This window comes from Sceloporus occidentalis, unplaced genomic scaffold (assembly GCF_023333645.1).
Source record: "Sceloporus occidentalis isolate IW3139 unplaced genomic scaffold, rSceOcc1.0.p SCAF_84, whole genome shotgun sequence".
In the NCBI taxonomy this organism is placed as follows: Eukaryota; Metazoa; Chordata; class Lepidosauria; order Squamata; family Phrynosomatidae; genus Sceloporus; species Sceloporus occidentalis.
In genome coordinates this window covers 3846942-3873068 of record NW_028317064.1, presented here as the reverse complement: position 1 = coordinate 3873068, position 26127 = coordinate 3846942, and the positions used below count along the sequence as shown (strand labels likewise).

At 42.6% G+C, this 26127-nt stretch overlaps 1 protein-coding gene across 1 annotated transcript; it reads left to right on the top strand.

Annotated features, from left to right (window-relative positions):
* Nucleotides 1–6827: 6827 nt before the first annotated feature.
* KDM3A (lysine demethylase 3A) lies at nucleotides 6828–25899 on the top strand. The gene is made up of 26 exons (XM_089495808.1): nucleotides 6828–6995; nucleotides 13819–13974; nucleotides 14307–14417; nucleotides 14995–15097; nucleotides 15431–15555; nucleotides 15665–15737; nucleotides 15822–15907; nucleotides 16063–16194; nucleotides 16283–16443; nucleotides 18039–18502; nucleotides 18858–19059; nucleotides 19351–19565; nucleotides 20022–20168; nucleotides 20448–20543; nucleotides 20691–20818; nucleotides 20935–21106; nucleotides 21250–21419; nucleotides 21755–21991; nucleotides 22392–22563; nucleotides 22737–22827; nucleotides 23407–23537; nucleotides 23627–23746; nucleotides 23846–23985; nucleotides 24240–24416; nucleotides 24639–24773; nucleotides 25819–25899. Exons 1-26 carry the CDS (start codon nucleotides 6828–6830, stop codon nucleotides 25897–25899), a joined length of 3993 nt encoding a protein of 1330 aa, XP_089351934.1.
* The last annotated feature ends 228 nt before the right edge of the window (nucleotides 25900–26127 follow it).

Genomic DNA, 26127 nt, shown 5'->3' with positions numbered 1-26127 from the left:
CTTGTTGAACCCGGCCAATTCAATTTACCCCATCAAATCATACATTTTTTAAAAGTAGACACCCCATGGGCATTTAATATGCCAGTATTTTAACTCTTTCCATGCGAGAATTGTTTTAAGCTAATATGCTAATTTTAGGACTTGCTCACAAAAATATATTTTTTATATATATATATTTTTTTTTTATTTTTTTTTTACATTTTTTTTCAACTTGAAGGTTCCCCTGATAGTGACATCAGTGGGAAATTATTTTTACATTTTACTGGTTTTTTACTATTTTTTTTCTAATTATTATTAATTTTATTTTATTTTTAATTTATTTTTTCTAATCACACTGTGATTAGAAAGCTGAGCTCCATTGACTTGCATGGTTGAATGCAGTACCTATATTCAACCTGCAAGTGGAGCCAGAGTTCTCTAGAGGGTCTGGAGACCGTCTAGCGAACTTTTTAGACTTTATTGTTTTTCTGTATTGAATTTTCCCGGACCGCCGCCATCTTGCAGATGGCGAAGATCACCGGCAGCTGCGGCTGTGACCGCTCTCCGGAGCGGTCACAGTCCATCCCCAGGTAAGTGTTTGGTGTCGCTGGATGCCTCCTGATCGAGGCATTCCAGCGACACCATTTAAGTTTAGGAGGCGATCGTTGATCGCCTCCTAAACGCTTTTAAAACGGGCGTCCGCCGCCATACAAAGTATGGCGGATGTTGACGCCCCGGGGAGGGGCCAGAGATGGCCCCTTTGTGCCGATAATGGCGTTGCTGAATGCCTCGAGGTCGAGGCATTACAGCAACGCCGTTTCGGTGCAGAAAGCGAAAATAGATCGCTTTCTGCACCCGTTTAATGACGTGCCGGTCCTGGCACGTCATTTGTCGTTATCGACATGAATTTCCGTGACGTGCCCGGACCGGCAATTGTCATCAAGGGGTTAAATTAAGATCTTACCTGGTGAATCTTCAATCTGTGATAACAGACGTGGAGGCCGTGTATATATGGGTGGAACACGTCGTCTTTTTAGCAGATGTCTTCAGTACTAGAATTAATACAATAATGTTAACCTTTTAACATTCAATATAATAAAACAAAAACCCTTGCCGAAAATCAGAATCCCCTAGTCTTATTACCTCAGTGACTCCTGTCTTTCTGTGAGGTCATGCGGTCTCATGTTTTATGTCTCCTGACCCTATATCATGTATGCGGACGTGTCGCAGGCCCTATTGTGGGTTATTTCTTATTGCTTGCTGACAATATGTTCCTAATTTGCCTTTTAAGCTTATCGGAGAGCAATAAATAATGACCACACTATGAAGAAATCCTCTGTTTTTTGTTGAGGCTGGCCTCCAACCAGTCCATCTTCAGTAGGTATATTAATTTGGATATGAAGAGATCCAGTGTCGGTGGCGTTTCCTGAACCCACTCTTACGGCACAGATTTCCTCGCTGTTGTCATACATATCGTAAGAATCATTGTCTAAACTATTGAAAAGCCATTTATGTTTTATTCTTCTCTATGTTCCATCTTCTCATAACTGAGACAAGTTCCAAGAATACAAAGGCTGATGTCTTATCCTATTTTTCCAAAACTCATGACAAAACTCCCCACCACTTCTTGTCATGTACTATGTTCTTCCTACATATGGCCATCCTCCCGTAGGGCATGGCTTCTGGGACCAGAAACAAAAGTATACGACAGACTGCTTCATCCCCTGCTACTCATTTTATTTAGATTCCATTATTGACCTTCCACCATCCTCCTATAACATATATTGTTTCAAACAAGTTCATCTTCTTACCCTGTCCAAGCTACCACTTGCATTCGATTTCGCCACCATCTTGCTTTGCCAATTGTACGGCACTATGACGTGCCTGAACCGATGGCTTTTGATTACACTTCTCGGGGATGCTTTGCAAAACAAATCTGCGGAAAGTATTATACTTTTCTTCTGTCTATTATTTCCAGACTTTTGCTTCCAACAGAAAATTCTATCTTCGTTTAAGGTGCTCCATTCCTAGATATCCATTCTAGGATATGAGCCTATTCCCTTTCCTACACCTTTTCTGCCTGCTGCTGACTCTTGCCTCCGAAGGCTTCATTTGCTGAGAAGCACAAGAGAGACTTCATTCTAGGTTTTTAGTTTAAATCTCTGCCACAATGGATCTAGAAAATAGATGGACCAGCTGAGTAGCAAGAAAATGCTGTGGTATTCCCTGTCTCCCTTCCAAAACCTGTGATTTAGAACTGCTTTCCTTGGACTTCCTATGGCACCCATTTTTGTAATTGTTCAGGGACAGAAGGAGATTGTCACTGCTCGAATATTGGATTCTAATTGACATCATTCATACATATATATATATATGTTTGTGTTTCTCTTTTTATGCATCACTTTGCATGCAACAGGACCTTGTATTTGTACCAAGAAACTTGCATCTAGCGATCTATATTACCATGATGCTTACATATCTTTCATGTCTGTGTAGTAAGCATCTTTGGGTGCACTTACTTTTTTCTTCAGTTCTTGGTATTTAACCATCATTAGTCTATTGACCTTGTGTGATCTCAACGTGCCCTGGCCTTTTGACCTAATACCTGACTTCTGGCTTAAGTTTGCCTCCTTAGTGCTGTAGTTTGTAAAGTGCAAGCAGCTAAACCCTGGCAGTGAGAGTCCCTAGAGGCTTAAACGAATGGGTGCGTGACTGGGTTTTCCTTAGTTGTCCTGGAGCTAGGGTCCAACCTTTAACACGTTTTACATCCATCTTGGTTAAAACAAAATCATTAACAGAAACAGCTGTGTAGTAGGAATAAAACTGGATAAGGAACAGCCAAGTTCACGCACAAGGTGACGTTGCTGAAGTTTAACATCAAAATCCAGACACCATGGAGAGACTGAGCACAGCAACGCTGCAAAAAGTAGTTATGCTGGATCAGCAAGATCTCTCTCGGGCACAAATTCCAAGGCAGACGGGGGTTTCCAGATGTTCTTTCCACACTCTTTTGGAGAAGCACAAAGAAACGGGAAATGTTGAGGACCGTAGACGCAGTGGTCAACCAAGGAAGCTGCAGCAGATGAAAGACACATCATGCTGACATCCCTTCGCAATCGAAAGGTGTCCAGTAGTGCCATCAGCTCAGCATTGGCAGAAAACAGTGGTACCCTGGTACACCCATCTGCTGTTAGGAGAAGCCGGGTCAGAATTAGTCTTCATGTACGACGTGTGGCCAAAAAGCAATACCTCTGACATGGAAACAAGGCCAAGCGACTCAACTACTCACGACTGCACAACAACTGGGAGGCAGAAAAATGGCAGCAGGTGCTCTGAACTAATTTATCAAAATGACATCATCCGGCTGTAGCAGAAGGCAGTTTGTTCACCAAAGGGCTGGAGAGCGGTACAATCTACCTGCCGCATTTCTTAAAAAAAAAATTTGCTGCTGTTGTGGTCACATCATATTTATTTGATTTTTCTTCTGTTCACTCACTTTACATTTTGTTAATTAATAAAAATAAACTATTACATGTCTGTCTTCGAGACATATAATGCCATTATTCTATAGTGAAGGATTTGTCATTTAGGTATTCTAAGAACAAATAAAAATTTTAAGTGGATTTTTTTTTTTATTACATTGGAAATGCAGATTGTATTCAATTCAATTTGAAATCACTACGATATTCCAATGATAATAGACAAGTCCACCAAAAACATATTTCCTAGCTTAATTACTGTGTCTTCTGTGTAAAAAGAAAAAAAGTAACTTCTATTAGAAAAGTAGCCGAGGTCTTCTACTTCTGAAACATAGAAGCTTTAACAACTGGCAAATCTGGCATTCATTCATTTTTCCAACCTTCTAATGACATACAGTATGGCTTTTAGATAAGTCAATAAGTAAAATGGTCTGATGGTAAAAAAAAATAATAAATACATTTAAAAACAACCCTTGCCCACACTGGCACCTTTTTTTAAAGAAATAAAATTTGAATACATTTATTATTTAAAAATTTTTATTTGAGCTTAGACAGGTAATTGAAACTCAAACAATACTTTAGTCACCTCTGATGAAACCAATTACAATCGGGTTTATGTGTTGTCCGTGAAAAAGTTAAACACAAAATTGTTAACTTTTTGAATAGTTATTGAATGCAGAGACACTATAGAAAATAAATAAATGGCGATTTATTAATAAATATATTGAAGAACTTTATATTTAATATTGCAATTGACGTTATTGTAATTGTACATGCAAAATGTATAAAAATGAATTACAGAAATTTAAATTAACGAATCCATGATTACAAAAATTTGTGACAAGAATTCGTAATTATAACACTTTTTTTCTTTGTATTCTACTAAGTTTGGTGATAAAAGCTCCAATTATGGATTTAGGGTAGAAACCCTTTTATTGCAGAAACATTATTTACATATATTAATTTTAGCACCACCATAATCATAAAAACAATCTTACATTTTTAAACAAAAATATGGGTTCAGAAAACATAACTTAAAAGGCAGATTCAATTTTGAAGTAAATCACAAATCTTGGTAAAAATAGGTAAATCCTTGACTTTAAATCATTTAAAAAAAAAAAATTATCATTGATAGGTCCACCAAGCCTCAAACAACAATTTATTTAAATACAACTGGTTTTAGATACAAAATGGCTGTAATAATGAGTCAAGACTATACTGAATGTCATTCCCTCCAAAAAGTGTGGACTTTCCCACAATTACATTTAGTGATAAATACAATAAAAACATAGCAATAACAAACTGATACTTAAAAATATAAAATCTACATTTTGTCATTAAATTATGAAACTAATTACCTCCAATATAAAATATAATCTTGTCACAAAATGGCCACCAAGATTATGACATTTATTTTGTCACAAAAAATGGGGGGGGGGGGAATGATTTTTCTTAAGTAATTTTGGTGTCAGCTTCACTAATCTTCTACTCGAAGGTGGTTTAACCATTAACAAAATAATCGCCCATTTTGTACATTCTTTGTAAGGTTCCTCAAGCCACCCAAGCCAACCTCTACACTAATGACGACATAAATACTTGATATTGCAATTATTGTCCTGCCCAAAGGTTTCAGAAGCAATGAAATCCCTCGTGGGATGAGCTACATACGTTTATTTTTCATATAACACCAAGTAACATGAGGTTTGACCAATGCGTCCTCCACTACAAGTCAACAGATCATGAACGCACAAAATGGCCGCCAAGCCCTTCATGTGGTTCCAGTTCCACCTTCACAACCGCGTCACTTCCTCATTGCCATGGCAGCAAGTCGGGAAGGTTGGTTGGAGCCACAGAAGGAACAACAGTAGGTTGATCTATTTGCCCCAAATTTGGTAACATACGGCTATAAAAGCATTGTATTTACCGAACTTTACTTATTTTCCGAAACAAGATGGCCGCCAACAAATATAGGCGGCAGCCTCGTTCTGACGATGACAAAACTAATGGCAGCTCTCGCGTGTCCACCCCGCAACCCGCTGCCTTCCTGCCCCACCCCCAGCATTGCTAAATGTCCCCGCTGCGGACGCTCAGAGCTGCACGTAGTCAAGTCACATCACATGCGCAGCTTCTTCCGCGAACCGGTACTATTTTTTTCACTTGGGCTATCGCTATCACGCAGAATACGCTCATTTCATGAATTGCATTCGACATTTAATATTGCGCGATATAGTATGGGCGTTATATAACGCCAACACCGTGTTGGCAAATATGTGTTGTATGTGGACTATTTCCTCAGGTTTTTCCGTGTCGCCCAATCGCTGCCCGCAAAGATTCCATTGAGGCGGATGAATACACGATTCCCAGTGAGCAGCCTAACACTGGATTCCCCTAAGTGAAGGAAAATCTCTTAACTTAAAATGAGGCAGTTGGTGGGAGGGGTTTCGGGCCTCCTCGCGACTGTGGTGGAGTGATTGGCGTGAGCGTCTTACGAATCACAGCAAAGGGATCGCTCAACATGCCTGCCTTCCGCATGTGGTCGGCCAATAGCCAGTAGAAGGGCGTGGATTTGGCGGTGCGCGTGCAGTGTTTGTCCGCCTCTCTTGTGTTGTATAGTGTATTACACCCAGATAGAGCCGTCTGAGTGGATTCCGGGAGGCGGACTGTGTACGGGCCGCTACCGGGAAGGGAGGTTTACTTCAGTATACCTTTGTATTAACTGACTGGTTTTGTTCGTGAATTAAAGTGGTAGTCCGACCGGGTGAGTACCGGGGGCAATTCCCATTTTTCTCCTCTCGGTAATGGTTGCGCCGGGCGTGCTAACTGCATCCAAAGCTACGTCCGTTTAATGTTCTGGCTCTCTTCGGCTATAAATGGTCGGAGTGTGAATAATGACCGGGGGGTGTCGCCCTGCTGTATGTACATATAACCTATGTGTGCTGATGTGTAGATAATTCCTATTATGGAATAGGATCTGTGTGAATTGCTGACCCGTTGTGTGCGATGCATTGTAAGGGTCGTTGGCTGTAATTGTGAGTGTGTATATGTGCCACTCGTCTTTACTTTGTGTGTTTGTGTTGTACGCTTGTGTCTCTGCATGGCCACTCTTGCATGTCAATAATCAACCAGCTGGTGATCAAGTTTGGGAACTTGGTATGCGAGCCTGGGTGTGTTCCTATGAGAGCTAAATTAACCTCTTCAATGAAGCTATTCTGCTGTAGGTGGCCTTTATCACCTCTAAAATAACTTCTCGTAGAGGCATATTTTTGCTATTTGCACCATTTTATTTCACCTTGAAGACATGAGTAACGTGACACGGTATTTCTGGGCTTGGTTACATTTTTCTTTTTTTATCCTTTAGGTCCAACGATGATGGTGCTTGGGCACCAAGATAGATTACACGTCCTAGTTGGACAAAGGTTCGCTATCGTGCTGGGAAGCGACGTGGAGTTGGATGTAAATAGGTTGTCGGAGTGGCCATGGAGATGTGGAGTGATTCGGGCGGCCTCCCATAAAGATATTTACTGCACCGATTTGAAGGTAAGAGCATTACCGCTTCTTCCAGTGACAGGTGGTGGTTTTGTTGTCCATCAGATAATTAATTTGCTCTATGGATACTTTTTTGTTGGTAGTTCAGCTGTTTGTCAGCATTGGTTGATATGGGCTTATTGCCGTTTAATGGTTTCCTTGGTAATCTATACGCTCTGGCGCGTAGTTTTGTGAAGCAGGATTGTTGACTTGGCATAACATGGCCAAGTTTCATTACTAGGAAGCACTGTTGACCTCCTTGCTCCTCCCAGTAGTGACATCATGTTTGGTTATTTACAAATGATTCTGCAATGACAGCATTCCATTCATAAAGTGTGACTGTGGGGGGTGTGGCTTAAAGGGGCTGACCAATGAGTGCTGCCTTTTAACATGTGCGTCCTGGTTCTTGCATATTTAGGGTATGCCTGTGCTGTCTTTCAATGGCTCCTAAAATGCTTTTGTATTACATTTAGCCCTTTACCCTGTAACAAGGAGTTAATTTCCATGGTAAAATTACTGACTAGCGTGTGAGTAATAGCACTCCGGGTAGTGTCTGGTTAATCCAGTAGATCTTACAGTCGTGCCGCATGTGTTGGTCTTTTCCCAAGTAGCTTGTCATCATTGTGTTCCAAGTCTGGTACACGTTTTTTTGTTTTTGTTTGAAAGGGTTAATTTAGGTTTTGCCGCTAGACGTCTGTGGCACTTAAAAAGCAGCACATTGGCCGGTATGGAAATGGGAAAGTGTTCTCACGATGGAATACGGTGTGGTATTCCCAGTGCGTTCCGGGCGATGTGCTTCTACGGCACCCATATATCAATGTTACGCTTAATATCGTTTCCCGTCGTTTTCTGAGGACCCTGGTCCTGACGTTGGCTTCAGTGGGGAGCGTGATGACTTTGAATAAGAAATTGCTGAGCGTGTCCAAGACAGAAGTGTTTTCTATAGCTTCAGACTTATGAAATGGCACCCTTGTGATTCAGTTAGGTTGGTAGCGAAAGGCTTAACCTTAATACCATAACATTTTAAGGAATAAGTAGGCTTTGTGACACCTGCTGTTGGATGTGAGCTCCTTTTGGCTGATTAAGGACGTAGGACGCGTCTGGTGTAGCTTATATCTAATGATCTGTTACAGAAAGTGTGAACATTACTATTGTAACAAAGTTACGACACGTATTCTCCAAAACATATCTGTATAGAACTTCGGAGCCGCGGGTTCTTGGCGTTGGGTTAGACAAAGCGTTTATTGGTCAACGCCTCGCGTGTTCAGGAAGCCAAGTCTTTTCGTAGCATTGCGAGCCTCGCTAGGTCGACCTGCTAGTAGACCGAGGATGTCCCAACAATTCACGGCCCTTTTGTGTACTAAATGCCAGCAACGTCTAGCAAGTCTTTATTACATGTCTATTCACCATCCTCTGATCCCACAAACCTTTCATTTTGTACAACATCAGGTTGTACGCTTGGCATCCTTTCTAATAAGTTACCTGCTTCACTCATAACTTGCTCGGGTCCCATCATAAAGCTTGCTGACACAATGGGCATGCAGACAGCGTGGATGGCTTTCCCAGGCGCTACACGTTACAGGAAGATACCCTAAAGAGACTTTTTGTAATGGCGATTACCGTCTTCTAGGTTACTGTTCTCCGTATGCGTTGTTATTCCCCCTCAATATGCTCAGTTTAGGCACCCCCGTTGGGTCAATGAGGAGAAAGGCTAGATCTTCATGACAGGAAGATACTTGGCTAGTTCTGGCTCTGTCACAGGCTACCACCAGTCTCTTATGAGGTGATCTTTTAAGAAGAAATGTTCCGTATATATCCAATAAGTGTGATAGTAACCCCCCCCCCCCGCATGATTCTGTGTATATCTATGGGAGATACTCCCGGCCACTGAAGCCCATCATGTTTGCTATCTGTAGCCTGTTGGACAGCTGGTGCGGCGGCAGGGCATGCTGGATGCAATTACCAATAGAAAGCTGTTAGGGTGGTATGTGGCGCATGCATGAGGGCATCAGGAGGCAGCCTCTGACCACCTTAAAGGAACAGTCTGCTAAACGCATACTGAAAGTGCTTTGATGAGCACGCTGGCAGCAGAGAATGCAAAATACCGGCCCTCTCCCTGCCCCACGAACCTGCTAATAACCGGGGTCGGTGGGGACGCTTTCTGTGTGTATGTGGGGGTCTCACGACATCTGGCTGGACAGGTTGGTGGCGAGTATCCTGTGCATCGAGGGAGCCAGGGCTCTGATCATCCTCAATGAAAACAAAGCTAGTGTTGGTGTTGATGGGGGGGTGCGTTTGGTGTTGAGGGGTGTTTGGCCATTCCATGCAAGTTGTTGCTGTGTTCAACCACCCATGGCCGCCCCTTGATTTACTACAAGTATTTCCGCAATCTGTCTGCTAACCCGAGCGCTGGACGTTCTACATTAAAATAAAAACCACCCGTTTCCTTATTCTCTGCCATGTCCGGTGATCATCCGCTGCCCCGCCGCAGTGGGCCTTCTACCTGCCGTGTACTGGTTTCGCTTGTCAGCAACCGGTTGAAACCATAAGAACTGGAAACATGTTGCTTTGGTTTCCCGTGCGCTTATTTTCTAAATACGTGTGTGTGTGTGTGTGTATGAAACATGAACGTGCGGTGTCTGTGTATCATATATAGAAGCTATGTTTTGCTTGTGTGGAGGGGGCTTTTTTTTTTTGCTTTTGGCCCCAGGAGGGGGTTGTTTGGAGGCAATAAGTGTGCTATTGTTTTCTTGGCTTTGAATGCCCTGTGCAGGCTGTTGTGCGCTGCTACTGTGTCGTCCCAGTATTCCCCATCCCCCGCTGCCTTTGGAGCTTGGTGTGTACGTGCCGTCTGCCCTGACAAAGAGGGGGAGGGTTTTATCTAATGTAAACTCCAAGCCGGCTGCTTCTGCACATATAAGGAGAGGGGGTATTTCTGGCCCGCACTGGCCCCATGAGTCACGCTATGACACGTGAAATGATTCTGATGGCCACGACATATTTGTTTTTGTTTTACACACAGATCCACTGTTCTGACTGCTGTAGGACAGATCACAGATCTATTGTGTAAGAACGCAAATGGCCGGTGATCGTGGAGCTGAATAAGGGTGCGATGAATGTGTAAGAGGCATCAGCTGACGTCACACCGGCTGATACGCAACATATTATACACACACACACACACACACACAATGTGTCTGTAGTGTGCTACTAACCATCAGGGAGGCTGCTGGGCTTTGTGGTGTGCGTTGGAGGAACTGTCTTTTTTGGCCCTCTTTTTTTAAAACCCTGCCGCTGTTGTTGTTGCCATCACTACTGCCTATATATATATATATATATATATATATATTAGTTTGGTGCTGTGTCCCCGCACCGCTCGCATGTTGGCAGTCGGCCCTCGTGGTCGCAGGGAAGCCGGGCAGGTAATATGACAGGAGTCGCAGCGACTACCTTTACTGCCCCGTAACTCCTATTGTAATCTTTTCATGTTGATCCAAAATCCTCCCCAGCCACAGGAAGCCTTAAGCTCTGTGCTCCTAGTTAACGCTTTGTGCAGTTGTGTCAATGGCTGACTCCTCCCCTCAGGCATGGATCCAGCCACACGAGGCCTTGCTTTCATTTTCAGCTTTGCTCTTATTGGTTGAGATGTTACAAGCAAAGTGAGGGAAGATCTGTATGCAGGTTAATTGATGGTTATCATTTGGCTTCCCAGTGTGTTTATCCTGTGAGTAACATGGCACTCATTAAAACAGTATGGCTGTGTGTTTGAAGCTGGGTCCTTTGTAGGCTGTGCTGATATTACTACGTCGTTCTATGTCAGTGTTTGCTACATAATGTCTTGCCTTCATGGACGTTTGTCACCCAAATAAATATCAGGACGTGGTATTGAGGAGACGAGAATGCCTCCGTGCAACCCTTGTCATACCTCGTATATATTATTCCTCCTACGTGTTCGCAGCCGGCCCTTGGTGGCCACGTATGGCAGATTCCGCCATGGTGTGGCTCACTGTTTTGTTTGTAATATGAGAATAAATGTATTGGTTTAAAACAATGCTTGTTTTTGTTTTTTTTTTGTGGTTTTTTTGCTTGCTGGGGAGGCCAACATGACAGAAATAGCCATGTCCAAAGTTAGGGTGATGCCGTCATAGATCATTCTTGCGTGTCTGTGCGCAGTCATTAGCTGGGGGAAGCGCTTGGCTCTGTGCTTCTAGTTAACGCTTTGTGAAGTTGTATCAGTGGCTGACTCCTCCTACCACCCCCCCCCCACCCCAGTCATGGATCCAGCCAATAAAGGCCTTTCTTTCATTTTCAGCTTTGCTCTTATTGGCTGAGTTGTGAAAAGGGAAGTGAGTGTTTTATCTTCTCTCATTCCCCATAACCTCATAATGGATTAACCAAACGCCTACATATGCACTTTGTGCAGGAAAAACTGTGAGTGCATTACCATTGGCATATACTGTTTTACCTGAAGATACTGCACTATTTTAGTTTGGTTTTTAGATTTACCTTGAAGAGCATTAAAGTTTTTTAAAAGTCCATATTGATGGGTTGGATTTGCCTCTTTCACTTGTGAGTGCAATATATCACTTAGTAATTAATATTGAACATACCATCTACACTATATTGTGTTGTTTTTTGTTTTTTCCCTATATATGTACCTGCGCCCCATACATTTCTGGTTTTCCTCATAATGGATTGTAAGATAGTAAAGGCAGGGGACCTTCTCCTGTGCCGGCTCGTCTTATGGCTTACTTGTCCTATGGGATGGTCCCTTATTGTGACGCTCTATGGAATCTGCAAACTTCCTGCGACTTAAAGAATAAAGGAGGCAAAAGCCAGATGCAGATTCATTGATATCCCACATTTGCATTATCCATATAAGCAAAAATAATTCGATTTTTTTTTTGTTTTTTGTTTTTTGTTTTTTGTTTTTTTTTTGTTTTTTTTAGCAATATGTTAAAGATTGTATTATTATTACCTCCTCTAATGCCACCACTTAAACTACCTTGCCAGTTAACACGTCTGGTCATCAGACTCGTATGGATGTCGCACTTTAGGAAATGGCTTTTTGTCACTTCAATAAACAGCAAGGAGTGGTGGGGAGGAGAGCGGGATGTCTCTGTGGCAAATTGCTCTGCATAGGCTTTTGTGTGGCTACTGTTACCAAAAAGGCTTAGTCTGGCAGCTGTGCATTTCAATAGCCCGGAGCGTGGGGGAGGGACGGTGTTATGGAAATGACAGAACACATCAACATCATTCAAAGCCGTGATCTGACCTGCATTTAATGGCTGGAAACAGTTTGCTTAGAAGGTGCCAACCTCTCTGTAAAAATCCTGTAGATATAGTGTATGCAAGTCTAACTGGCGGTGTCCAAATCTTAATTTATTAAACAAGATGAGAAAAACAAATGAAATCACTAGGCAGAGTTCTACAGCATGTTCACGCAGAATATCATTGTGGGGGTCCCAGAGCAGGCAAGCGATACTCTGTGTGCCAATGTTAGTAGCAAGAGGGGGTGGCACAAGTTCTTAAGACCTTTTGATGTCCCTTTCTTTGTTTACATTCTAAGATTTCGGAGGATGCTCTTACTGTATCGGTCCTATAAGTTACTCATCTGTGTTGGATCCCAGGTCTTGGCAGTTTTGCCTGTCCTTCTTGGGTGTTTTCTTTCTTTTCTCCTCTTGGAGACGTTGCTTGTTCAGGAAGGCCCTCCTGATGGCTCCTTTGCTTATGTTTTGCGCACACAGGCATTAAGAGTACTTTCCCCACATTCTCAGTATCTTCTCCCCTCAACGCTGAACCCATCTGCACCCCCCCCCTCTATCATTGCTATTAAAGCTGGTACGTTCAAGCTTTACAGGAGTTACTTTAGTGAGAAATGTCATGGACTCATTTTACCCGTTCTGATATACATTAATGACATGAATCTGTTCTCTTACTAAACAAGCCCCGGGTCCCATTTGGATGATCGGTTATGGGCTTTGGTCATGCTATGTTAAGCCATAGGTTTAGCAAATGGCTGTTGCATATGGGTTCCTGTGCGTTTTGGTGTCCATCGCTGCACATTCTGCTTATTTGTGATAACACCACGGTCAATCATACGGTGTGCTACCATATACCATATTTCCCCATGTATAAGAAGTACCTTAATTTTGGGGCCCGAAAATTATACTTCTATCGTGCCCAGTTTCCTGGGTGAATGTGATGTTAGCTGTGCTGGAATCTGGGTGTGCCTGGGCATGATAGGAGTGTTATTGCTGTTAGCAATCGTGTGTTTAATATAGCAATCACACTCCTATCATGCACAAGCAGCCAACACATGCACATAACTTTCAGCCTACCTGTGCCCCCCCCCCCTTACTTACACATTCATGCTGTCAAACACGCATATTCATTCATTTCCCCCATCCACGCAGACTCATACACTCTCCCCCACCCTTACATGAACTTCCAGTGCCGCAGACTTTCCCTCTGCGTTGCTCGAACTCTGAGTGAACTTCTCTTGACCCGCCCAGGGCGGAGTCATGTGATGTACATTCACGTGACTCCCCTGGATTCCTGTGTCTCCTTGACGGAACAAGAGACGCTGCTGAGCAGCACAGAGGGAAGCGCAAAAAAATCTATAACCACTGTATAAGACGCACTCTGTTTTTACACCCCAAATTTTTCGAAAGAGCTGTGTTTTATACATAGGCGGGGATACGGTAACTGTTCCATCCAGGCCAAGGCTTTTGTTATAAGTCTAAAGTATATCATTAAAAAGGCCCGATGGCTGACCAACTGCTTTACTTTCTCAATAAGCTTTTTTTATTCATTCAACTTTTTTTCTCCCCAGATCTGTTTGGAGTTTGAGAACGAACCATGGGAGACACGAACCTGGGTGGAACTGTATGGTGCCCAAGTCCAGATGTTTCTGGTAGAGCACAGCTTGGCGGTAGCTGATCGCATATGCCCTAGTAACCCTAAGATTTCGGTTCAGTGCCCCGCAATGGTAAGTATCTGTTTCCTACCTATTCACCCCTTAATTTTGGACATAATCACGGTTGTACAGAGCTGTTACTCGTGGCTGTTTGGGGTTATGTAGCAGGGCTTTTCTTCTGTGTCTATAGTTCTCAAGCATTCAAAAATAACTGTCCTCTCAGCCCCAAGTTTACCTCCCAACATACAAAGGGCATGTCTTAAAGCAGCTGGGATGTTTAGTTTATCAGAAATAGGGAGGTGTGTGTGATTCCTCCCCATGCTCCTTGTGCCTACTGGAGGCATTTTCAGGAGATCGGTGCTTTTGATGTAGTCATTCTATGTATTTCTTCCTATTTCCTCCAGACATTTAAGAGCTTGGTGAGCAAAGTGCCTATCGATTCGATTTCGTGCATTCAGTTTCTTGGTGATAGAAACAAACTCTTCATGCCTAAAGACGCTGTGCAACCTGTGCGGGTAATTATACTTTAATGGCTCTTTGTAATTGTCTCTGGTGAAGAAGTAGTGCTTTGATCGTGGTGCTGAAAGACAAAGGCAGGTTATCACGAGAAGAGCAGGGAAGCTGCAGGAAGTCCTCTCCGTGCGTTCACTCAATGTACAGAACTTCACACCTGCATCTTATGCCTTTCTTTCCGGCCCGGTTTCAAAGTTACTTCGTGGCAGATGTTCTATGATAACATGTAATAGTATTATCTGAGGCTAACTTCCAATTTATCTGCTTCACTTCACTATTTTGTTGTGGATATACTCTGTAAAAACGTCATGTTTTCGTATGTTTACCTGTCTTGCCCAAAGATTTTGGCTTTATGTGTCTGCATGTAGCATTATTATCATGTTAGTATAGTAGATTACTTGTGTATGCCCGTTTCCGAAGGAAAATGGGATTTCGGACCTTAGGTTGGGAACTTAATGCTGACCTGCATCGGTTCAGCTTATATCACTCATTGAGTCTAATGAGATGTCGGCATCGGCACTGCCTGTGTGGCCTTGTGTTACAAATGATTAATGCAAGTCTGCTGCTGTTTTTTCTTAGGATCGAGAGAACCTGAAGGAGTTCATGCAGGTGAACAGGAGCTTCTATAAAGAGTTCCAAGAAGTCATCAGGAAAAATGTGGATGAAAACCGTGTGCTTCAAGGTGAGATCCGAGCTCTGATGACTTTAAACACAGAGGATTAGGAAGCTCTTAACACCTTCTAGATTTTACTTTTTTGTGCCCCAAATCATAGAGGGTTTAATTAGACGCCTCCTTATATTTGGCATGTTCCCTGCTGCTTTGCCTTGCAAGGTGTGAGTTTGTTGTTCACCAGGTACCTGGTAAATGTGCTCGTGTGTTTCCATTTTTTTTACATTTAACTAAAAACTAATCCCAAGAAGCTTTTCTTATATTAAATTTTAAGCTTTTATGTATGTATGTGTGATCAGAGGTTACCCTGTAAATTATTCAGTTTCATGTATCTTTCTCTTAAAGCTGCAAAGAATTTAGTTGGAACATCCATAAAGGTCTATAGCATGGATCCCTCAATCCAGTGGTTTTCGGCAACAGTACTCAACTCCAACCCCAATTTACGCACTCTGGAGATTAAATGTGAACAGGTATGCAGACTTACTAATAACTCTGTATCAGGGTTACATGCGTTCTTCATAGCTTTGGGTACTGTCTGTTATATACTGTAATACATTTTTTTATTTTATTTTTTTGTAGCTTCCATCTTTAAAAATTATTGACCCAGCACTGATCCATGTTAAACTCGTACATAACTACTGTGATAAAACTGGTAAGATCTGCAGTTTTTTTTTAATCTATTTATTTTTGTGTAACTCATTACAGTTGACCTAATTCTGTAAGTATTTTTTTCCAGTAAGATCCAGGAAATCCCAACCCCCAAAAAGGGTGTCTCAGGAACTGATGGAGAAACCAGAAGCCAAACAGATTCGAGTTGAAAAGGTAAAGGTGGCCCAAAAAACCTTTTTTGCGGTGGCAGCTTGTCATAATAGATATCAAGCTACTAAATAGCATGAACATTTCAACTTGCTTCCATTTTTTGTTTATTTAGATACAGAATGCCTACTTAGATTTTTTTTTATTATTATTATTATTAGATGCCTGCAAATGACACCACACAGAAAAGCTTTATTACTTACTCCAGAGATGACGGGAAGACACTGGTAGTGGTTGACAACCCACAATCCTCAGGGAATCTAATAAACTTAATGAAGCCAGATCCTCAACTGGTGAGTTCTTCATCTTTGGTGTACTCTTCGGTTATTTATCTTTTGGCTGCCTGTACAGTTCTAGATTACATGTCTTCTTTCTCCACAGACTGGAAAGAACCTCTTCTCTATGCGTTCCGTGCCAGTTGATTTTGGAGACGCGTTGCTTGGTTGCACCGCCACCACACCGGCTAGCCAAAACCTGGCTTCCCGCGCAACGCCTCCGCAGGCAAATTCCCCGCCAAGCTTTGGTGCAGAGACCCCTCAGGGGTAAGTGTCTTCAAACGGCGTGTCTGTTTTAATCTTAGAGATTGGGGGCATGCATTTTTTTTTCTTTATATATCCTCCTATTTTACATGGCCTTGTGATTTTGGTTTGTTTAAACAATGGGAGTAATCCCTAAAAGAGAGCCTCAGAAGTTCATACACTAAATGGCCAACAGTATTTGGAGATCCCTCCTAATTACTGCGTTTAGGATGTGGTCGATATATCCTCTGTGCCAAGAACCTAGATGTGATTTCTTCAAGGCTAGATCCTACACATTAGCATAGATCAGACCTGGGCAAAGCACGGCCCGCGGGCCACATCCGGCCCGCTGAATAGCTCGGACCGGCCCGCAAAGAGTGTCCTGGTGACTCACCAATGAGTCCGGTGTCCCCCCCCCGCCCCGGTCACTTACCTTAAACTCCTGTGTTGGAAGCGTTTGTCTCGGGTGCCGGCGCTTTACGCTGGGCGCCGGCATATGACGTCAGACGCCGGCGATCAGCAGTGAAGCGCCGGCACCCGAGACAAACGCCTCACGCTTCCAACACAGGAGTTTAAGGTAAGTGACCGGGGCGGGGGGGGAGATCCTGAGAAGGGGGGGTTAGGGAGTTAGAGGGGAGATACTGAGAAGGGGGGGTTAGGGAGTTAGAGGGGAGATACTGAGAAGGGGGGTTAGGGAGGGAGGTCTTACTGTGTGTGTGTGTCTTACTGTGTTTGTGTGTGTGTGTCTCACTGTGTCTGTGTGTGTCTTACTGTGTCTGTGTGTGTCTCACTGTGTCTGTGTGTGTCTTACTGTGTCTGTGTGTGTCTTACTGTGTCTGTGTGTGTCTCACTGTGTCTGTGTGTCTTACTGTGTGTGTGTCTTACTGTGTGTGTGTCTTACTGTGTCTGTGTGTGTCTCACTGTGTCTGTGTGTGTCTCACTGTGTCTGTGTGTGTCTCACTGTGTCTGTGTGTGTCTCACTGTGTCTGTGTGTGTCTCACTGTGTCTGTGTGTGTCTCACTGTGTCTGTGTGTGTCTCACTGTGTCTGTGTGTGTCTCACTGTGTCTGTGTGTGTCTCACTGTGTCTGTGTGTGTCTTACTGCGTGTGTCTTACTGTGTTCATAGCTTATTCAGTTATTGTAATATTTTAGCCCATTTTTTAGCTCAAAATATTTTTTCCTTTTTTTTCTCCTCTAAAATCTAGGTGCGTCTTATCAGCAGGTGCGTCTTATAGAGCGAAAAATACGGTATGCACTCCGAAGCCTTGTTCATTTTGTTCACTTCTGTGCTGTGCTAATAGTTATTCAGGCCTTACTTATTCAAGCACCTCTACCAATGACGTAGGCTTGAATAACTTTATTAAACAGCACATAAGTTAACAAAATGGACAAGGCTTCGGAGTTTGTAGTTTGTAGAGGTCTGGCCCTCTAAAACCATTCCAATTTCTCATGTGGCCCCATGGGAAAATTAATTGCCCACCCCTGGCATAGATACTGCTTCCATTTGCTGCTCTCTTGTGGAAAGTTGCTGGTCTCAAACTAAATGAAGCACCAGGCCTTGGAAGGATCACCGTGAGGTATGTTCATTAACTAAGCTTTATTCTCTCCCTCTTCTAAAGGAAATGCAGCGGACCCGTGGAAACCTCTTCCGTGCTGAACGGTGAATACAATAATTTGTTCCTGAATGCTGCAATGTCCCAAGGCAATAACAGAGGCTTAGGTTTTGGCCTGGCAGAAAAGTCAACTGCTCCTTTTTCTTCAATTTCCTCAACTTTTCAGTTTTTGCCTGGCCAAAAAACTGGGATCAAATCGGAAAATCTCTTTGAGGCCTTCACAAAGCCATCGACTATGTTCCCCAAGGGCTTTGAGTTTTCAGTGGAGCGTTTTCCCGGCAAAAACACGCTCTCGGTAACTGATGCTCCCAAAAATGCTGACACGGCAAAAGTCTTCAGTGTGGCTTCCTCTACAAACAGCGTGAAACCGGTGACCAGCCAAGGACTAAACATCAAAAAAGAACATGTCGGTGGAACTCCTAATAAAGTAGAAGTGCCCCATGTTAGGAGCCCCACAAAAGCTGAGGGTGGTATGTAGCTTATGTGTATGTATGTTGGTTTATAACCAGTACTTATTTTAGCTTTATTAAAAGGTTTTTCAGTAGTTTGCCTAAGATGTTTGATTTATTTTTTTTTACAATATGCAAAACCATTATTATTGAAAATATATTTATATAAAATGACATTTAGCGGAAGGGATTCTGGTGCCCCAGCATAAATAATCTATAAATTGCTTACTTGGTCTGTCTGCACCATGTGGCTGTTTGTTCTTTTTTTTTTTGTCCTCTATCCTGTCTCTGTTGATGATGTTAATCTAACTTTTCGTGCGTTTCCTGGTATTTAGATCCATACCTTTTTAATGCGGCTTTTTTCCATTCCGCTTAGTTACCTATCCCAAATCGGTGCTGTTGGACACACAGAAATTAAAAAGATTGCAGCAAAGCGGAGACTGCTTCGTGCAAGATGGCTCCTGCAATAACATAGCGCCTCACCTTCACAAGTGCAGAGAATGCCGTCTAGACCGTTTTGGGAGAAGCAAGGAGCAGCGGGATTCGGCCGTATTCTGCAGGTTCTTCCATTTCCGCAGGTGAGGGACAAACCACTAATATATATATATATATATATATATATATATATATATATATGTTTTATGTTATTTATAGATAAGATTGGGAAAAGAAAAAGAAAACAACCTTATTTCCCCACACACACACACACACTTACACATTCAGTGAACAGACCTCAATAACTATTGCCATTGGAGGCTGCCTTTACTGTTGTGTTGAGTAATCTACCTTTTGCCGCTTGTGAGCTGGTTGTGAGTAGATGTTTCTTAAATGTTATTAACGGACGTGTTTTGTTTTTTTTTTCTTTTAAGGTTACACTTTAACAAGCATGGAATATTGCGAGAGGGAGGATTCCTAACACCCAATAAGTATGACGTTGAAGCAATAAATCTGTGGCTCCCTATACCAAACAGTGTTGTGGGGCTTGATCTGGACACAGCCAAATATATCCTTGCAAATATCGGGGACCACTTCTGCAAACTGGTCATGTCGGAGAAAGAAGTCATGACGTCTGTTGATGCACAAAGTAAGTCCCTTTTGGTTCTCTATGGTTGAGCTCTGCTTAACAAACCCGATAACCCAGGGAGCCATCTTACACCACATCAACATGTTCTGGATACTGCTTTAGTCTCTGGAGCATTAAAAAAGCTTGGGTAACCCCAGCCATCAAGAGCCCTTTGGAATCCCTGTGGTTGTTTGGTTTGCCATTAACCAGAAAATTTCCTCTGTCTGTCAAAGGATACAGAAATGAAAATCAGTCATGCAAAGTAATCTTTTTTTAATGGTTCCTGAACAAAACTCCTATAATTAGTGAATTTAGAAGCACTTATAGAGCAAACTGCTCACAAAGCAGTATGTTTAGGGGTCTCCAAAACGTCATCGAGCAGATAGGAAAACTATCTTGCATACGGCCTCAGATGCGTTGTTCAGTTGAACTCTGTCATTATATATATTATATATATTATATTATCTTTTCTTTTAGAACAAGTAGCCTGGAAGCGGGCAGTGCGTGGCGTCCGTGAAATGTGCGATGTCTGCGACACAACCATATTTAACCTTCACTGGGTCTGTCCCAAGTGTGGCTTTGGAGTCTGTGTAGACTGCTACCGAATGAAAAAGAAAACCGGAGGTAAGGATGTGAATCTGTGGCGTCATTTATTCTGTGCTATCAAGCGCCTCTCTATTCATTATACTAAAGTCTTTCCTCGTACCTGCTACATAACAGCCATTTGTAAATACTGCTATAACCTTTCAGGATTATACCTAAAGCAGCCATGTTTACCTTGGTTTAGTCTTTGTGTATAAATGGACATTTCCTTGAAAGCTGTGACCTTTTTTTTTTCATAATAAGGAACTTCTTATTTTGGTAAAATATATTCATGTTGCCTTTTTTTTTTATTCTTTTCAGACAATAATAGTGCTGGTTTTGCATGGTTGAAATGTGTTAAAGGCCAATTACATGAGCCAGAAAATCTCATGCCGACGCAGATTATTCCGGGCAAAGGTAACGTGTTTAATTCTCCTACAGTATCTATCTTGTCACTTTCAGAGTTTGTAAGAAATATATATATATATATATATATATATATATATATATATATATATATATAGTTCGTATATGTGAAATATGCTTCCTTTCTCCATGTTACAGCTCTTTATGATGTCGGAGATATTGTACACTCAGTTCGTGGGAAGTGGGGAATTAAATCTAATTGTCTGTGTTCCAACAAGCACCAGAGGCCTATATCAAAGCCCATTGTGAAAGAGGAAGTAAAGCAGGTAAATCAGTTTTGTTTTTTTTAATGTTTTTATTTTTTTCATTGGTTTTAGTGGTGGTGTCGGGGGGGTAGATAATCCGTCATGATGAAAGTAAAAACTTCTGTGTTCCTTTGCAGAGTTCTCTTGGCGGAGCCGAGTCAACAAATGGCAGCAGCATATCCCAGGCTGTCAAGTTATCTACACCAGAGCCAACTCCGGTTATCAGTAAAACACCTTTGCTTTTACCATCTGGGCCACTGAGTTGGCTGACTAGTCTACCGCACACTACTGTGAACAAGGAAAACAAAGGTAACGTAATGCGTTTTGTTTATATGTATATGAGTCTTCTGTTTGTGTTTTGTGGTGTCTGGATGGATGTATATATATCGCGTCCTATGTTTTGGCCTAGATGGAGGGGGAACGTGATGTAATACTGCAATTATTTCCCACAGACAACCTGTTCGCTTCCTCATTCAAAACTGAATCCAAAACGCTACCATCCTTCGCAACTTTTGGGAAGCCTGTATCCGCTCTGCAAACGTTCAGCAGCTCAATTTTAACTCCGATGAGTAATAACAACTCTGGCTTCTTACGGAACCTCCTCAATTCTTCCAGTATCAAGGTAAGCAAGCCCCTGTAGTGTTTGCGTTGGACCGCATGTATGTCGTTTGTTATCGGCTCAGTCATATTCCCTTATGAAACCGCAATAAGGCCTTCCATGCCAACACGGTCAGATAAGCAGCCCATTTAAAACTTTCTTAGCTAAAATGTTCTGTTTTGATGTGCATTGCCCGCTTCAGCAAGCGTTAAAGTCTGTTTTATTTCTGGAGCCCCCTTGATGAATGCTCGCCTCGTGTGTTGAGAATTGTGGTTCTGTACTTGAAAGCCGTGGCGGTTTTGTTCCGAGTTGCCTTATCTTGTGCCATTAACTCAAATGTGTATGTTTTGCACTTGCAGCAGGAGACCAACGAGAAGAGCACTCCTAAAATTTTGGATGACATCTTTGCTTCGTTGGTTCAAGCTAAACCTGCCAACGAAGTGGCCAGAAAACCCCAGGGGCTCCCGATCCAGCCCAGCCTCATGGGCTTTAACACTCCGCACTACTGGCTCTGCGATAACCGATTGCTGTGCCTGCAGGATCCCAGCAACAAGAGCAACTGGAACGTGTTCAGAGAGTGTTGGAAGCAGGGCCAGGTACTCCACGGCATTCAGCATCTCTGCTGCTTCCATGTTTTCTCTGTTTATGTGGCTCATACCTCTGTATAGCTGTTGTGTTGGACACATTTATTAGTTGAATGGAGAAAATTCAGTAGAGATTGAGCCTGCATTCTACACCACTAGGATTTAATGAGCTTGGACCAGATGGGGAAGCAGGACGGCTTTGCACGTGACTCTTGTCTACATTTAATTTTGACAAAATAATGCAAATGTGGTTTTGTTTTTCGCCCCCTCATGGACCCAGTCAGTGCCAATGCAGAAGGCCAGACAGAAGAACTTGTGCTCTTTTATGTAGTGTAGATGAAGCTCCTGTCTGCTCTGAGGAAGCTGTTTTTGTGTACTTGAATAATGTTTATGTATTTTTACCTTTTTTTAGCCTGTAATGGTGTCAGGGGTGCACCATAAATTGAATCGTGAACTCTGGAAACCTCAATCCTTCAGGAGAGAGTTTGGGGAACAGGAAGCTGACCTCGTAAATTGTAGAACCAATGACATCATCACTGGAGCAACTGTTGGTGAATTCTGGGATGGCTTTGAAGACATTTCAGGTATGGTGCCTATGATGTCTGAGTGGTGCTTTTGTATTTATCAGAATCCCCTCAGGTGTGTTGGTGCTGAGTAGTCTTTTGTGTTTCTATTGCAAACAGAAGTAAAGATGCTTTTACAAATTACATGCTTTTTACGGTTATTTGAAACAACCTTCCAATTTTTATTTTACCAGCACGCCTTAAATCCAGTGAAGGGGAAGAGATGGTCCTGAAACTAAAAGACTGGCCGCCAGGAGAAGACTTCAGGGACATGATGCAATCTCGGTATGCAGCATTCTAGCCCAAATAATTATGTGCATATGGGGTCTTTCTGTCTGCTTCCCATCGCCTCTATCGCTCAACCTTTTGCTCCACTGCTTGGTGGCTTAAAGTAGCCAATTAGTGGCAAGAAAGCACTCCTTTTGAGAGTAAGGGAGCAATGCGCACAAGGTCTCAATAGCTCAGAGCATTGGCTGAGAAACATCTGGAGCTGACTGGCTGCAAGGAGATGTCTGGCCAAAGGGGCAAATGTATCTAGGGAATTCTGCAGAATACTACATGCCTTTACAAGAGGATCATCGCACAAATGTAAAGGACTTCTCCGATATCACATGCGTTAAACTGCATTTGATGGCTGGAGTGTCCCTTGGAAAGAGTTAAATACTGAATTCAATATGCAAGCTTGCAAGTAGTGAGTCACTCAAATAGACGCTGCATTAATGAAAATAATAGCATATAATAACATTTATTATTACTGTTTTATATAGTAGCATCATATTTTACTGTGCTGGACTCTGGGTAAATAGCTTAAACAATGTTATAACTGCACTTAAGTTTGACGTAAATATTTTGCTTGTTTGGCAGGTTTGACGACCTCATGAATAACATTCCGTTACCGGAATACACCAAGAGGGAGGGCAGACTGAATCTCGCGTCCAGGCTCCCATCTTATTTTGTGCGGCCTGATTTGGGACCTAAAATGTACAATGCTTACGGTAAGGCTTGAAGGCTTGAATATGAATGCGCGTTTCAAGAATTTATTTTAGAGACTTACTTGATGTTGATGGCTTTGCTTTTTAAACAGGTTTAATAACCCCAGAGGACAGAAAATATGGGACCACCAATCTCCACCTCGATGTGTCTGATGCCGCCAACGTTATGGTGTATGTGGGGATCCCAAAAGGACAGCAGGATCAGGAACAGGGTATGTTTATTTGCCAACCCGAATCATCCATGAGCCGGGACATCTTCATCTTCATTGTAGATCAGTGTTTAATGTACAATTTCTTCACTCTTGTAACAGAGGTTCTCAAGACCATACAAGATGGTGATGCAGATGAACTGACCATCAAGCGGTACGTGGAGTTCAAAGAGAAGCCAGGAGCTCTGTGGCACATATTTGCTGCCAAGGACACCGAGAAAATCAGGCAGTTCCTTAAAAAGGTGAGGAAATTCACCCCAGGTTATCACCTGTGACTCTTTGGTATTCATAATCTAGAGATCATGGCACTACCTTCTCCTTGCCTTCAGTGCGTTCTGCGGCCCCCCTTCAGCATTCAGTACTCTGTTTGCTTTCCTTATACACATGTTACTGTCCACCGTACAGAAATGAATAGCTTGGAAGCTGTGAGATTTTTTTATTTTTATTTTTTTAGAACGTGTCTTAAATTTGTATTTGTTCTTCCTCTCATCCTAAGGTGGCCGAAGAACAAGGCCAAGAAAACCCACCTGATCACGATCCTATCCATGATCAGAGCTGGTACTTGGACAGTAGTTTGAGGAAGAGGCTGCTCAAGGAGCACGGTGTTCAGGGATGGGCAATTGTCCAGTTCCTGGGTGACGTCGTATTCATTCCAGCTGGAGCTCCACATCAGGTAACAGACTTTGCTTCTGTAGAAGATACATTCTTTGGAAATAACATTATATTCAGGGTGACTGTGTTGATGGCCCAGACAAGCCATCACTGAAACGTATCCGCTTCATGGCCGTGTCTGAACTTTTTCTGCGGCTGCAGGACTGTAAAGCTCTTCCAAGGCAGCAGAGAGGAATAGGTTGGTAAAAAATGGATATCTTACTCATAAAATCTTTCTTTTTAGGTTCATAATTTGTACAGTTGCATAAAAGTGGCAGAAGATTTTGTTTCCCCGGAACACGTGAAACACTGTTTCTGGCTAACTCAGGAATTCCGCTATCTTTCGCATACACATACAAACCACGAAGACAAACTACAGGTAATTATCACGGCATGATTTGTGGATGGATCTGTTAAAGGGGCGCTCTGAAACTTGTATTTTATGCTGAATGAGAAATATGTCTATTCAGTGGGACTTCCACTTTAAAAGAAGCTGTTTTGTACCAAATGTTGGCAGTCTGTCAGGCAAAACCTATCTCGTTTTATTTATATTCCAGAGAATTACAAAACAAGTGATTCTTTCATGGATTGATTTGTACAGTCGTGGCAAATATGCCATATTGGCTCAAATATAGGCTGCACCCTGAAACTTTGCTATTTTAAAGAAAAAATACACAGTGGAATGGTAAAACAGTATTTTACCTAATGAACAGTAATACATGTAGTTTAATATTTTTGGTATCTATTATGCAGAAATTTGGAAAACCAATAGCCATTTTAAGGTCCCCCTTAATTCATAATGCATCTTACTTATAGATTATTCCCCTGTGCTCCCCTGATATGCTACTCTGCCTCCCAGAAATGCCAACCTGCCCCCCTGGAGCACCGGAAGGTTATGTCACGCCGGTGCTCCACCATAGAAGCCCCGGTGGAAGTGCTGGCAGCGGAGGTTGTTTAGGCACATCGCACAGATGTTCACTGGCTGCCGGAGAGGAGGATCCAGGTACCCTGCAGCGCTGCGGGGGATCTGAATCCTAACCCTGCTGCAGGGCTAAATGGCCAAAAAAAAAAACCACGCACCCAGAACTGCATGTCCTGGGCATGGGGCGATACGAATTGCACATCTCTGCACTAAACCCCGAATATAGGCCGTACCCCCACTTTAAAGACTTAAAGTGGGGGGGGTGGCCTATATTTGGGCAAATGCGGTATATAGTGTATGTGCAGTTTCAGCTCTGTGGAGGGTTGTTGCAGCCTCAGATGTCAATAGAAGGCTTTCTGTAAAGATATCTTTAACAGCACAGTTGCTGGCACCATGTATTAAGTTGTGTTGAAGACATCCCTGCATTAGAGATCCACTTTCAATCTGATAGATATGTGGATTTTTTTCCACCAGCGAGACTCACGCTTTGTTTTCCATGCAGGTAAAGAACGTTATTTACCACGCTGTAAAGGATGCTGTTGCGATACTAAAGGCTAACGAAGCAAGTCTCGGCAAGGTTTAACGGCGAACCTTAGAATGGATTTTGTACAAACTTCTTCTGGCAGCTGAATTAATCAAATCACTAGTTCTATCGAGATGATGCGAATATGAACTTTACTCGTTTCTCCTGTAACCCATCTCGCAGCCCTCGCCGTACACCTCCAGCAGCATTTTAGGAGACATTTCCAGCCACGGGAAAAATCCATCGAACAATTACAAACAAGGAATGAGCTTCTCTACAAAACTCCCA

Coding starts and splice junctions, on each gene's coding strand:
- KDM3A (XM_089495808.1), top strand. CDS start 6,828: ATGGTGCTTGGGCACCAAGATAGATTACACGTCCTAGTTGGACAAAGG. Junction 23,538..23,626: donor TAAAATGTACAATGCTTACG/GTAAGGCTTGAA, acceptor CTTTTTAAACAG/GTTTAATAACCCCAGAGGAC. Junction 23,747..23,845: donor ACAGCAGGATCAGGAACAGG/GTATGTTTATTT, acceptor CTCTTGTAACAG/AGGTTCTCAAGACCATACAA.